The sequence below is a fragment of the Saccopteryx leptura genome, chromosome 1 (assembly GCF_036850995.1).
Source record: "Saccopteryx leptura isolate mSacLep1 chromosome 1, mSacLep1_pri_phased_curated, whole genome shotgun sequence".
Lineage (NCBI taxonomy): Eukaryota > Metazoa > Chordata > Mammalia > Chiroptera > Emballonuridae > Saccopteryx > Saccopteryx leptura.
Window position 1 is genome coordinate 216,369,683 of NC_089503.1, and position 12,076 is coordinate 216,381,758.

The window sequence follows — 12,076 nt, forward strand, 5'->3', positions numbered from 1 at the left end:
GCTACTACCCACTAGGATCTCCGGTCACTGGTTTTTGGGCGATAGTGCCTTGGCACCTTTTTCAAGGTTCTGTTTCAAGTAAAATAAGGACTATGTCTTTGCTGAACAGCGACTTTGCTGCTTTTCTTAACACTGGGATTGGAAAATAGAGTTGTCCCTTTAGTGTTATGAAATGGGAAGTATCTGTAAGGTCATGGGAGAAAATAGTGGGAATTCTCCTTTGTTCTCAGATAACACATTCCTCTGGGGTCAAGAAGACTTGGAATCCAGGCTTAAAATACTGAGGGCCTTGGGGAACTAACATAAATCCTTCTGTTTTACTAGACTTAGTCTGTTCTTGTTTGTCCTGAGCGATGAGAAAGGGGTGATTATTACTTATACACCAATTTATTAATTTTTTTTTTTTTTGTATTACTCTGAAGTTGGAAACAGGGAGGCAGTCAGACAGACTCCCGCATGCGCCCGACCAGGATCCACCTGGCATGCCCACCAGGGGGCAATGCTCTGCCCATCTGGGGCATTACTCTGTTGCAACCAGAGCCATTCTAGTGCCTGAAGCAGAGGCCACAGAGCCACCCCCAGTGCCCGGGCCAACTTTGCTCCAATGGAGCCTTGGCTGTGGGAGGGAAGAGAGAGACAGAGAGGAAGGAGAGGGGGAGGGGTGGAGAAGCAGATGGGTGCTTCTCCTGTGTGCCCTGGCTGGGAATCGAACCCAGGACTCCTGCACACCAGGCCGGTGCTCTACCACTGAGCCAACTGGCCAGGGCCTTATTACTGGTTTTTACCTAGGCTTAGTCTTTAAAATATTGTTATTAAATACTGTATCATCAGATGTAATTGTGTTTTTGTTGCCTTTGTATTACATACGGGTTTTTGGCCCTACGCCCCATTCTCTTTAGAATTTACACCAGGACTTGGCCTTTGATCACCAATGTGGGAAGAATTGGAAGTAGTGTCAGTGGCTCCTCCCCACACGGGTCTGAGTCCCTGCTGATCAGCCCTGGTGTCACCAGATCTCAGCTCCAGCTCGGACTGTGTGGCTCACTCTGCTTTTCCTTTTCTTTTTAGACATTTAATTTCTTGTATCCAAATGCCTACTGAAAAAGGACTTCAGAATTGACTAGTGGGGAAAATTTTAATCTCAAGACTGTTTCCTACTGTTGTTCTTGTACTTTGAGTTGTGAAGTTCTAATGGGTTCTGTGGCTGGCCATCACACATGATAAGGCAACACTGAAGTGTAGTTTGTACTTCTGCTTCTCCCAACTATATAGAATCCTGTACTCAGAGAGATGGTGGGACTTCGGAGGTTTTAGAGCCAACTTTCCTTCTATGCAGCAGTCTGTGACAGAGTGTCCTTGGAATTGGTCATCCAGCTTCTATGTGTTTATGTGAGGGGAGCGAGAGGTCACCACACTGCTTGGCCCATTGTAGGTGTTACTGCATTCTTCTTGGTGGTAAACCCAAATCTGGTTTAGAGCCTCTCACCATTAGGCCTGGTTCTATCCTTTTTAAGCAAATCAAAATGATTTTTTACTTTTCCTGTACAGTACTCATTTAAAAATATGCCTCTCTTGAAATGTGGTAACTGGACTATTAAGATAGACTCTAATCTTATGGGACAAAATTGAATGATTACGTTGTTCAGATTTGAACAGTATATATAACTTATATCTGTGTATGTTCATGATCTTCTAGGCTAACTTATGACTACGTTGGCATATGTATATGTTGACTCAAATTTTTGAGGGGGGGTGGTTTCAAGCCTTTATTAAAGCCCACTATTAAATTCACATCAGCTATTGTTCAGATATCATTCGCACTTGAGCCTGTCTGCATTGATACCCAATAGATCTCTTGTCCCAGGCAGACTCTGTAGCACTACTTTGGAATCCTACTTTTCATCTTGACAGCTGATTGAACAGTGCTTCTCTCATTGAATTATTTCAGTCTTCCTTCCTAACTTCTTCTGTGTGGGAACATGCTGTGATCACATGCAGAGTTAGGATAACTATTAGAGACAGCAAGGCGCCCTAGGGTGAAAGCCCTGAGCGGACGGAGGAGAGTCCAGGGGCCTCTCTGACCCACACTGGAAACAGTGGGTGCTGGAAACAGCAAAACAGCAGGATAGCATACAGAGACTAGGAATCAGCATGTTCCTTGTACTTCACCCCCCTAAAAACCTCTCCTTTTTGCTTCCTTGAGTTATCTGTACTTGTTAATACATACCTGAGTGAGGCTGGGGACAGGGCTTCAGTCCTTCTATCTGCTGACTGGGGCTCTGGCCTCCTTTTGGCCCATCAGTGCATTTTACCTGGTCTCCAAGTAGTTTTTGTCATCGTGACAAGTGGTGCCCCGTGTGAAGAACGGGAACCAAACGACAGGTGTAGTTCCCGACTCCGAGTGTAGTCATTGTCTGCACGACAAGTTGTGCTCTGCCTGAGGAACGGAACCAAACAACAGGTGTAGTTCCCGACTCCGAGTGTAGTCATTGTCTGCATGACAAGTTGTGCTCTGCCTGAGGAATGGGAACCAAATGACAGGTTTACTGCGAGTGTAGTTTTTGTCTCTGTGACACTCTTGGTCCTCTGCAAATATGGTAAATGTATATTTAAAAAAAAAATGCCATCAGATAAGAGTCAGTGGAACATCTTAGGCCATGATACTCAAGATGATTCTCTCGGGCAGGGTTCAGTTAGCTATGGCTCATAGGCCAAGCCCATTTCCCCTCCTGGGTTTGTAAATGAAATTTTGTTGCAGTACAGCGAGGCTCATTTGTTTATATGATATAATATCCGTACCCTATAAGTGACTGCTTTTGTGCTAGAATGGCGGAGTTGAGTAGTTGCAGCTGAGGCCATAGGGTGGCAAAGCCTAAATTATTTACCGCCTGGCCTTTTACAGAAAAAGTTGGCTGCCCCCTCTGCTGAGGTGAGAGCACTGAGTAATTCATATGCTGGTGTGGACGCATTCTGTTTCTAAGCAAGACTGTCCAAAACCCTCTCCAGGGCTCATCAGCCAGGGCCTTTCATGGCATCTTTTTTTTGTGGGTGGTTCAATTATTTTATGAGAAAGAAATACGTTATATATCCTCATATATATGCAAACATATAAAATCACATTCTGTTTTTGCCTTCTCTCTCTAAATTATCTGATTGATTTTTAACACGTTGGTTTTGAAAGCTTTCCTCAGTATTATTACTTCAGCTGTCTCTCTTAAATCGGGAAACTGTCATCACCAGAAATTGCCTTTAGAGTTGTAGGGGTAGCTCGATTTGGCATTCACTTGTTTCTGGGGAAGACTCCTGTCTTGGCATTAGAAAACGTCAGTGACACTGATTACTAGCAGATATTATAGACTACGTCTGTGAGATTATAAAAGGAAGTGAGAGATTCCATGGAGTCTTCACTCTATTTTGAGTAAAAGACGAAAGCAATCCTTCTTGCTCAACCAGCGTTGCCTTACTGAACCATGTGGTAACTGCTTGATCATTTTGTTCTGGAATAGAATGCTTACGGTTCAGTCCACACGTTACATAATCGGGCTTTCTTAAAGGAAAATGATAATGAATTCTAAGTTTAGAAATATTTTCATCAATTTTTTTGTTTATTTTCGCTGAAGAATTGGATATCGTGGTATCTGTCACAACTACAACTTTCCTTGTTTTGGGTATTTGCTTGTTGACCCGCAAGTAAGACAGAAACTCCATATGTTCTTTTTCTATGCTAGTATTGGCCCCGGGGGTGGGGGTCAGCTATTGGCATCAACTTAATTCTTCCAAGTGGAAAGAAAATGGAATGACCTAAAAATTACTCTTGTGTAATCTTTGAGGCCTGGCCCTTTTGTGAAGGACCGAGTATGGAGTTGTAGGGTTCACCTTTTAAAAGCCCTTCATCCATCCCCTTTACTGATGCCTACACGAGCATTTCCTACGCGCCGTTCTGATGGCTCATGGCGCCTATCTGATCCTGATTCGGGACTTCTTCAGCAGCTTTGGTGACACTGAATTGCTTGTAGTTTCAGGCCCTGAAATTGCTCTCCCCCCCCCTTCTTCCAGTCTCATCCTTTACATGGAGAACGCCTGTACCCTGTTTCATGCTCAGCTCTGTGTTCTGCCCTTCAGGAAGTCTTCTCTTCCTGGGCGGCTTCCTCCTCCGTGCAGCCTGCCAGTCCTGTGCACGCCGCATCATCTGATGTTGACCCAGGACGCACCCGACCACCCACCCACCCACCCACCTTCCCATTGCATTGCTAAAGGGAAATCTCCCCACAAGGCAGATGATTGGCTTCACAAACTCCTGCTCACCAATCTCCCAGGGCAGCGGCCCTGCTCAGGAATGGTTATATTTCTGTTGGGAGTCCTTCTAAGCCACTGTTTGTAATGACTCCTCCGTGCATTCTCCTCTTTTCATTCATTTTCCCCGGAGCACGGACTCTGTAAGTGACCCTGCCTCGTACTTCATGGACCAAATGACAGTCTGATAGCAGCTCCCTCAGATTCTCTTCCTGAAATCTGCAGACCCAGCTGTGCTGGGACCATCTCCTTCCTTATGTCCTGCTGCAGGGACGGAAGGGTCCGTACTTCTGTGACAGGTCAGCACCATGCACGGACAGCAGTATCCCTTCTCCTCCCGTGCTTCCTGGCTCACACGGCCATGTAGGTATGTTCTCATCTTTTTTTTTTTTTTTTTGTATTTTTCTGAAGTTGGAAATGGGGAGGCAGTCAGACAGACTCCCGCATGCGCCCGACCGGGATCCACCTGGCATGCCCACCAGGGGGCGATGCTCTTCCCATCTGGGGCGTTGCTCTGTTGCAACCAGAGCCATTTTAGCACCTGAGGCAGAGGCCATGGAGCCATCCTCAGCGCCCGGGCCAACTTTGCTCCAATGGAGCCTTGGCTGAGGGAGGGGAAGAGAGAGACAGAGAGGAAGGAGAGGGGGAGGGGGGGAGAAGCAGATGGGCACTTCTCCTGTGTGCCCTGGCCGGGAATTGAACCGAGGACTCCTGCACGCCAGGCCGACGCTCTACCACTGAGCCAACCGGCCAGGGCTGATGTGTTCTCATCTTTCAAATGCTGATCTTCAATCTACCTTAAAAAAACAAAAGACAAACCCAGAAATATATCTTTACCTTGTGTTCCCTTTTAGCAGACATCTTCTCTCTGCTCTGTCCTTCGTAGCCATCATGCTGGAAAAAGGTCATTTCCAAAGTGTCTCACCTTTCAGTCATGAACCACCTCAATGGTAGGTCTTTCTCAGATGTTGTGAAGGTCTCATTTCTTCTTTAATTTCTACTTAGCTCACCGTTACACCCCTTTCTTCTTTCATCCAGTGCTGTGGCAGCTTCTTCCCAGTCTTCATTGCTGTTCTCTCCTCCGTATCTTCCTTTTGCTGACCGGCGGGCTGAGACCTTTCATTCTGTCCTCTACCACGTCCTACCTGTGAATGTCCATAGCTTCAGGTGCCATCCACCTGCAGATGGCTCCCAACTTGGCGTCTCTGATCGACACTTCTTTCCTGGGCTCTGGACTGTCTCTGTGTTACTAATCTTTTGAGTATCTTCCAGCTTCTCAAATTTAACACAATCCCTTACAACTTGGCTCCCAGCTGCTTTTCCTTAAAAGTTTTACTATTTCAATAAATAGTATTCTTGCCTACTGAGTGGTTCATTCCAAAAAGTCTGGGAGTGAGCCGGGACACCCTCGCCTTTCCCACACTCAATCTGTCATTGGTGGCTTTGCGTCCAGCTGTGAATCTCTCTCAACCTGTGCCCTATTCTCTATGACTGTGGTCACTGCTGTACTCCAAGCCACCACTGCCTTTTGCCTGTACAGTTCTAGAAGCCTCCTGACGTCTTTCTCCTAATTTTTCTCACCACAAATATCTTTTTCTCAGAGAAGCTAACCAGCCCTCAAAGACCTAAATACCCTTCCCCGTTTAATACCCTCCAATGCAGTGTTTTTCAAATGCTGTCCCACACATCACTACCAGTCCACGAGAAATTTCACGCCAGTCCAGCGGTTGAAAAACACGGCTTTAGTGGTTTTCTGTCACACTGCAAATAACACCACTCACAAAAATGAGGGGACCAGGGAACGTGCAGATGCTCCAGTACTTTCAGCCTTTTGTAGGGTGCATTTTCACCCATGAAATAAAAGTTGGTTTTGCATCTCATTTGTATCATCGAACAACTTTCTTTGACGTGTCGTTTGCTTTTCTGATGTTCTTGTTTAATAAAAAAATGCTTTTTTTTATTGCTTCATATTCATTTTGAAATATCCCCTAATTTTTGTGAGCAGTGTACATAGAACTGTGTTCGTTCCGGGGTCCGCAGGGCTCTGCGTGTTCCATTCACTTCCTTGTTCTTTAGGTCCCGGCCATCCTGGCTTTTTACTTTTTCTCTACTACCCTTCACCCCTTACCTTTGCCTCTGCTGCTCTTAGGCTGGAAGTAGTGTCCCTTGCTCTTTGCACCACGAATCCCTTCTTCTATTTCACATCGTAGCTGAATGTCACTCCTTGGGTAAGGATGTCTCGGAGCACATGTATCCTTATAGCTCCTAGCGCAGTCCTCACTCCCCACAGACCTGCTTTCCTCCCTCCTCAGGAGTTCCTAGAACTCACTGAGACACAGTGACTTACGTGTCCCTGTAGCCACTGGCTGTCTCTGCTCCTCGACAGGAACAATACTTGTCTTGTTCATAGTTGTGTCTCCAGCCACCGGCACTGAATACTCAACAGATAATTGCTTCATGAAGGACAGTTTTTCGAGACGGCTGCTCAGAATAAGGAAGTCTGGTTTGGTACTTCCGTTGCCATGTCATGTGGTGGTTAAGCGTGGGCTCACGCTTACATGATTTTGAATCCCTGTTCCCATCCTCCGTGAACTTGAGCAGCTATTACTGATGTGCTGACTTCCCTCTGGAGTGGACCAGCCTCCACGGACGATGTACGCTTAGCATGCAGGTTTATTCAGAAACACTGGGAGGCAGAGTTGATGTTGGTTCTCATAGAAGTGTGCCTTCAATGAATTTGAGACACTGTATGTCCATTGGATCATTTTTGACACGTATGGCAGCCCCTTCCATGTCTGCTTTCCAGCTTGGAACTTGGGGGCGTTCCATACTATTTGGGGTAGTTGGTTGTTCCCTTCTTTGTGGTTAAGTATGAAGAGCTTTGGTTTGCCATTGTTGTGGGTTACATGGTCCACATGGAGAAAGAATAACATTAACATATTTTGAAGATGATCACTGTTCCTTTGGCTAGCTGTTGCTTCTATTTTATTTTAGTTTTTAAGAGAGAGAGAGAGGATTAACACAGGGACAGACAGGCGGGAAGAGAGAGATGAGAAGTATCAACTCGTCGTAGCGGCACCTCAGTTGTTCATTGATTGGCTTCTCATGTGTGCCTTAATGGGGGCTCCATATGAGCCTGTGATGCTGCACTCAAGCTGGCGACCTCAGGGTTTTGAACCTGAGTCCTCAGCATCCCAGGTCAATGCTGTGTCCACTGCACTACCACCTGGTCAGGTGCTAGTTCTTAAATTTCCTTTTAGATCTCTGTTGCCCCAGCAAATGGCCAGGGTGGGAGTAAGTGGAACCCAGTTGCTGGCCTGGGGGTGAGAGTTCAGATTCTGGGTGTCATCTCTTTTCTTTGAGAATTGCCCATTGCACAGCATATATGAGTGGTCTCGTCGGGAGAATTCCTTGCATAATGAAACACGGAGAAGGAACCTTTAGTTAAGTGAAGAATCCTTTGCTCTTCTAAGTCACTTTTTTTTCCTCTGTAATTTTTAGCTTGATTTCAAGGGGCTTTTCTTTTGGGTAAAAATAGGGGTGACACATTGTTATAAAGTGTTTTGAGGTTTCCTTTCCAATTCTGGATATTTCTGGTCTCCTGAGAAAGCCATTCCTCACCAGCATAGTGATGTTAAATGCTTTCCCCTTCAGCGACTGTTTCTTTTTACTTGCGCTCCAGCATAGTTTGTTGCAGATTCTATCCTAAAGTGAAAGCCCTAGACCAACCAGGATAAGAGTGGGTACGGTTGTGGCTGAGTCTGTGTGTGGCTCCCAGTATCTGTCCTGACTCTTAACCTCCGACCTCTGGTGACTCCCCACAGGACTTCTCAGCATTGAAGGGCAGACTGCCTGTATTTAAACTTGTAGCCACAAATCTAGCCCTTGATGTGATGTACTGTATTTCCCCATGTATAAGATGTACCATTTCCCGAAAAATTTGGGGTCTAAAAATTGGGTGCGTCTTATACAGTGGTTGTAGGTTTTTTTTGTTGTTGTTTTTTTTTTAACTTTTGCATTTCCCGCTTTTTCGCGTTTGTTTTTGGGCTCATTGTTGAAGGCAGTGATTTGTCACCAGACATAGATGAGGACAAGCTAATGGATGGGACTTTTGACAGCGATGAGCAGTTGTATGAATTTTGTGATGAATAAAACATGAGTTCAATAACTTTATGTAAATACATTTTCTTTCAAATTTTGGGCCCCAAAATTAAGGTGCGTCTTATACATGGGAGCAGTCTTATATATGGGGAAATATGGTAATGCAGTCTGATAACTATTAAAGGTCTGTAATTGACTTTTAAATTTTTGAGGAGGAGGAGGGGGAAAAAAGCCCTCAAACAGAAGTGTTCTATTAGTGGATGTGACAGACCCCTTTGTTGTGTAAAGACAACCCTCTGCTACTTGCCGGAGGAGGAGGTGTGTGGAGCTGTGAGGCAGGTTCCCTGGCACGTGGCTCCGCCTCCTCTTCCCTAAAAATATTTGTGGAGATCCAGTGTGTTAATAAATGGAGGAGGGATTCAGTGGCTAACCGTGGTGGGGTGAGATAAAGCCGTAGCATATGTTGTCCGTTTTCTTTCTGGGTGGGGTGGGTGAGGGAAATGAAACCCTCCCCTTTTTCCTTTTTGGAAACCTAACCAGATGTTCCTTTGTTATCACTCTTGTTCTCTAGGCATTAAGTGTAACCGAAACTCTGATAAAGCCCTTGGAAAAATTCCGGAAGGAGCAACTGGGAGCTGTAAAGGTTTGTGTCTAACTCGGGTTCACATGTGAACTGGGGGCGGCCCCCTCTGTGGCTTCCCTCCTGGCTTCCCTGGGCTCCGCCTCCACATTGGGCCACCTTGGAGGGATGTTGGCATAAACCATCTGTTGTTTTGTTTTACATGTGCCTTAACCCCTTGGGGGTGCAGGATGGGATATGAAACCAGAAAAAAACACCTGGACAGGGACAGTAAAACCTCTAGTAATTTTCTTGGGCCACACTATTCTATGTAGAATTTTAAAAAAACCTTTAATGAAACAACACATCTACCCGGAGGGTGAGCATCCTCTCTGCGGGGCGTGCAGCTCTGTCCAGGGACCTCAGTTTTATGGAGGCGTGCAACATCGCAGTGGGGTTAGAGGGCCGTGGAGAAGCTTGGAAACACCGCTCCACCAGCCACGATGCGACGGAAGTTGGGAAGGCACGATGAGGTTATTGGGATGTCATCTCCTTCAGTTTAGCAAAACGTTATTGCTGATGTGGTCATAGGTGCTGGGGAGCCCACCCTGGGGGAGCCACACTGCGCTCAGGGGTGGGGTCCTGAGCAAGGATCCTGGGAGTATCTCAGTGATGTTGCCACAGGGAGCCTGGGGTATACTTAGCCACTACTGAAGTGTTCTTTAGAACTGAACTTTGAAATTATCCCAGAGAAATAAATTCCACCAACTTTTCCTGAATTTGGTTCATGTACTGGAGGGAGAAAAAGTAGCATTCTGTGTGTTGTTAAGCATTTATGGCTTGGCCGAAAGAGAAGAAAATAATATCAATTTTAGGTAGGGAAGAGAGTTTTTATATTTGTTTTTTTTCCCCTATATGGCTTGGGTATGTGTGGTGTTTATCATCCTAAATAATATACTATTGACCCTTTTTTTTTTTTTTTTTGGTAAAAATTAGCATGGTGGCCTCTCTGGCTATAGCTACACAGACGGGCCCAAACAGTGCCCAGCTTTTGGTTGCTATTTATGGAATTGGTTTTCTTTTACACGATTTGTTGAACTGTTAGACACAGGAAATGGAAAATGAATGTGACTTCATGATTAAATGTTTTCTTGTTATTGACTGTCCACCCTACTGGGTTTTTCTAAACTTCTGACCTTGGGTTTTCTGTTGACCCCTTCTCTCTGTCCCGTGTTCCTAGCTTCTGATGTTATCCTTGTTCCAACTATACCGTATAAAGCAACTTGCAAAATGGCCATATTAAAAGGAGAGGTTATTTGAATAGTTGTAGTTTTTATGCCTGGAGCTGGTTAGGGGCCAAATTCTATTCCGAAGTCCCCCTTTTTTATTTCTTCATTGTTTCGTAAGGAGTCACCCTCCATTCTTGTTCTGTCTGGGCAGTGGGTGTGGTAGCCGTCATAGCTACTGATGTTACCTTTGAGGAGACCAGTCATTGTGGGTCACAGGAAGAGGCCTTTTTGTTTTTACTGGCAGTTTTGTATAGTATAATAAACAATAGAGGAAGGCGATTTTCTCGCAATATATAAACATCTCTCTTTTATAAGCCTATTAAGTCTCTAAAAGAAAAAAACCCCAAAACAAAACTGTGCTTTGTTTTTTTATATTCTAGTAGTCTTGACTCTGTCTTACTTTCTAAGGTAGCTAATAAATAACCAATACTACTGATATTTCTATAAGAACCAAGGAAAGGTTTGAAATCTGGGCATTTGATTATTTTCCACATCTGTGCTTCCTAAACATTCAGTCACACTTTGACAAGCACGAGGTCTTGTTCCACCAGTTTATCTACTTACCTGGGATACTGAAAAACAGACAGACTTGATTCTCTTAAGTGAAAGATCTTTGAAATGGCTTGAAGTGGTTTCCATGCGGGGATTGGAAACAAAAATGTCTATAAAAGTTGACCAGAGCAGAACTTTTTTTGGATGTACATGTCAAAATGTTGATCTTTTCTTTTTCCTTCTCCTTTCCCTGTCTGGTACTGCCCTTTGTGTGGAAGCTCTTTCAGTTCTCTCTGCTCTTTCCTCCAGCCAGCAGAATCCCAGTGACATGTTGAACGTGTGGCTTGATCGTCACCTAAACCCCTGGATGGTTTTGTACACTGGATCCTTTAAATGCATCGAGGTCTTTTTCTGCCGTTTGCTTCTCTTTTTTCTGCCGTTTTTTCTCCTGCCGTCATTTCTGGTTTGGGCTGACCCTCCATGCTGTGGCTTCTGCTGCCTTCTCGTCTCTGTTTTGAAAGGCTCCATTTTCCACTGGAGGATGCAGCTGGGTCTTTGCTGGGTCACACCAGGGTGCTGGTCTGTTTTCTTCCAGGCCGAGCCCAGCTCTTACCTCTTCTGAAGCTCTGCCACCTCCCCCAGGAATTTGTCACTTATTCCCCAGTGCCTTTCAGCACACTGTCACGCTGCAGGCACCAAAAGAATGTTGGAGCCAAATGGATTGGGTAGAAACCCTGAGAAATGCCAGGACTCAGTAAGAGTGAGGCTGGAGAACTTAGAATTGCCCTTTCAGATGGTCAGGCCTTTGAGACCTGAAAGTGTGGCTCCCAGCCAGCAGTAGCCTGCAGGGGTCACCTGGGTGTGGCTGACTTCTAGTGATGGTGGAACCTATTGCCATGCCCTTTTGTGCCTGGCCTGTGGTGGTGCAGTGGATAAAGCATCAACCTGGAATGCTGAGGTCGCTGGTTTGAAACCCAGCCTTGCATAGTCAAGGCACAGATGGGAGTTGATGTTTCTTGCTCTTCTTCTTTCTCTCTCTCTCTAAAATATACACACACACACACACACACACACATATATATATATATATATATATATAAAAGAGTAAATAGAATCTAAAAAAATAAATAAACATTGGTTTGCCAAGAGCCAGTTACCATTTTAATTCGATAGACTAAAACATTTAACCAGAAGGGTTGAAAAAATTATGTTCCGTTCCAGCATTATAACTTACTGCCTCAGCTGTTACCAGCCAGCCGCTAAGGCCAAATTTGTTTCTTTCCCAAGACTCTCTAATGACTAAATGTTTAATAAAAATTGATGTTTGAGATTCTGTAAATGA

The 12,076-nt window shown here is 45.0% G+C and overlaps 1 protein-coding gene across 2 annotated transcripts in view; it reads left to right on the forward strand.

Annotated features, from left to right (window-relative positions):
• The window catches only part of ARHGAP10 (Rho GTPase activating protein 10), a 283,692-nt gene that overhangs the window by 98,410 nt on the left and 173,206 nt on the right, over window positions 1-12,076 (forward strand). For both annotated transcript variants that reach the window (XM_066386249.1, XM_066386238.1), the window contains exon 4: window positions 8,966-9,037. In XM_066386249.1, the coding sequence (XP_066242346.1) occupies window positions 8,966-9,037 (72 nt within the window). The remainder of the gene's footprint in view (window positions 1-8,965; window positions 9,038-12,076) is intronic.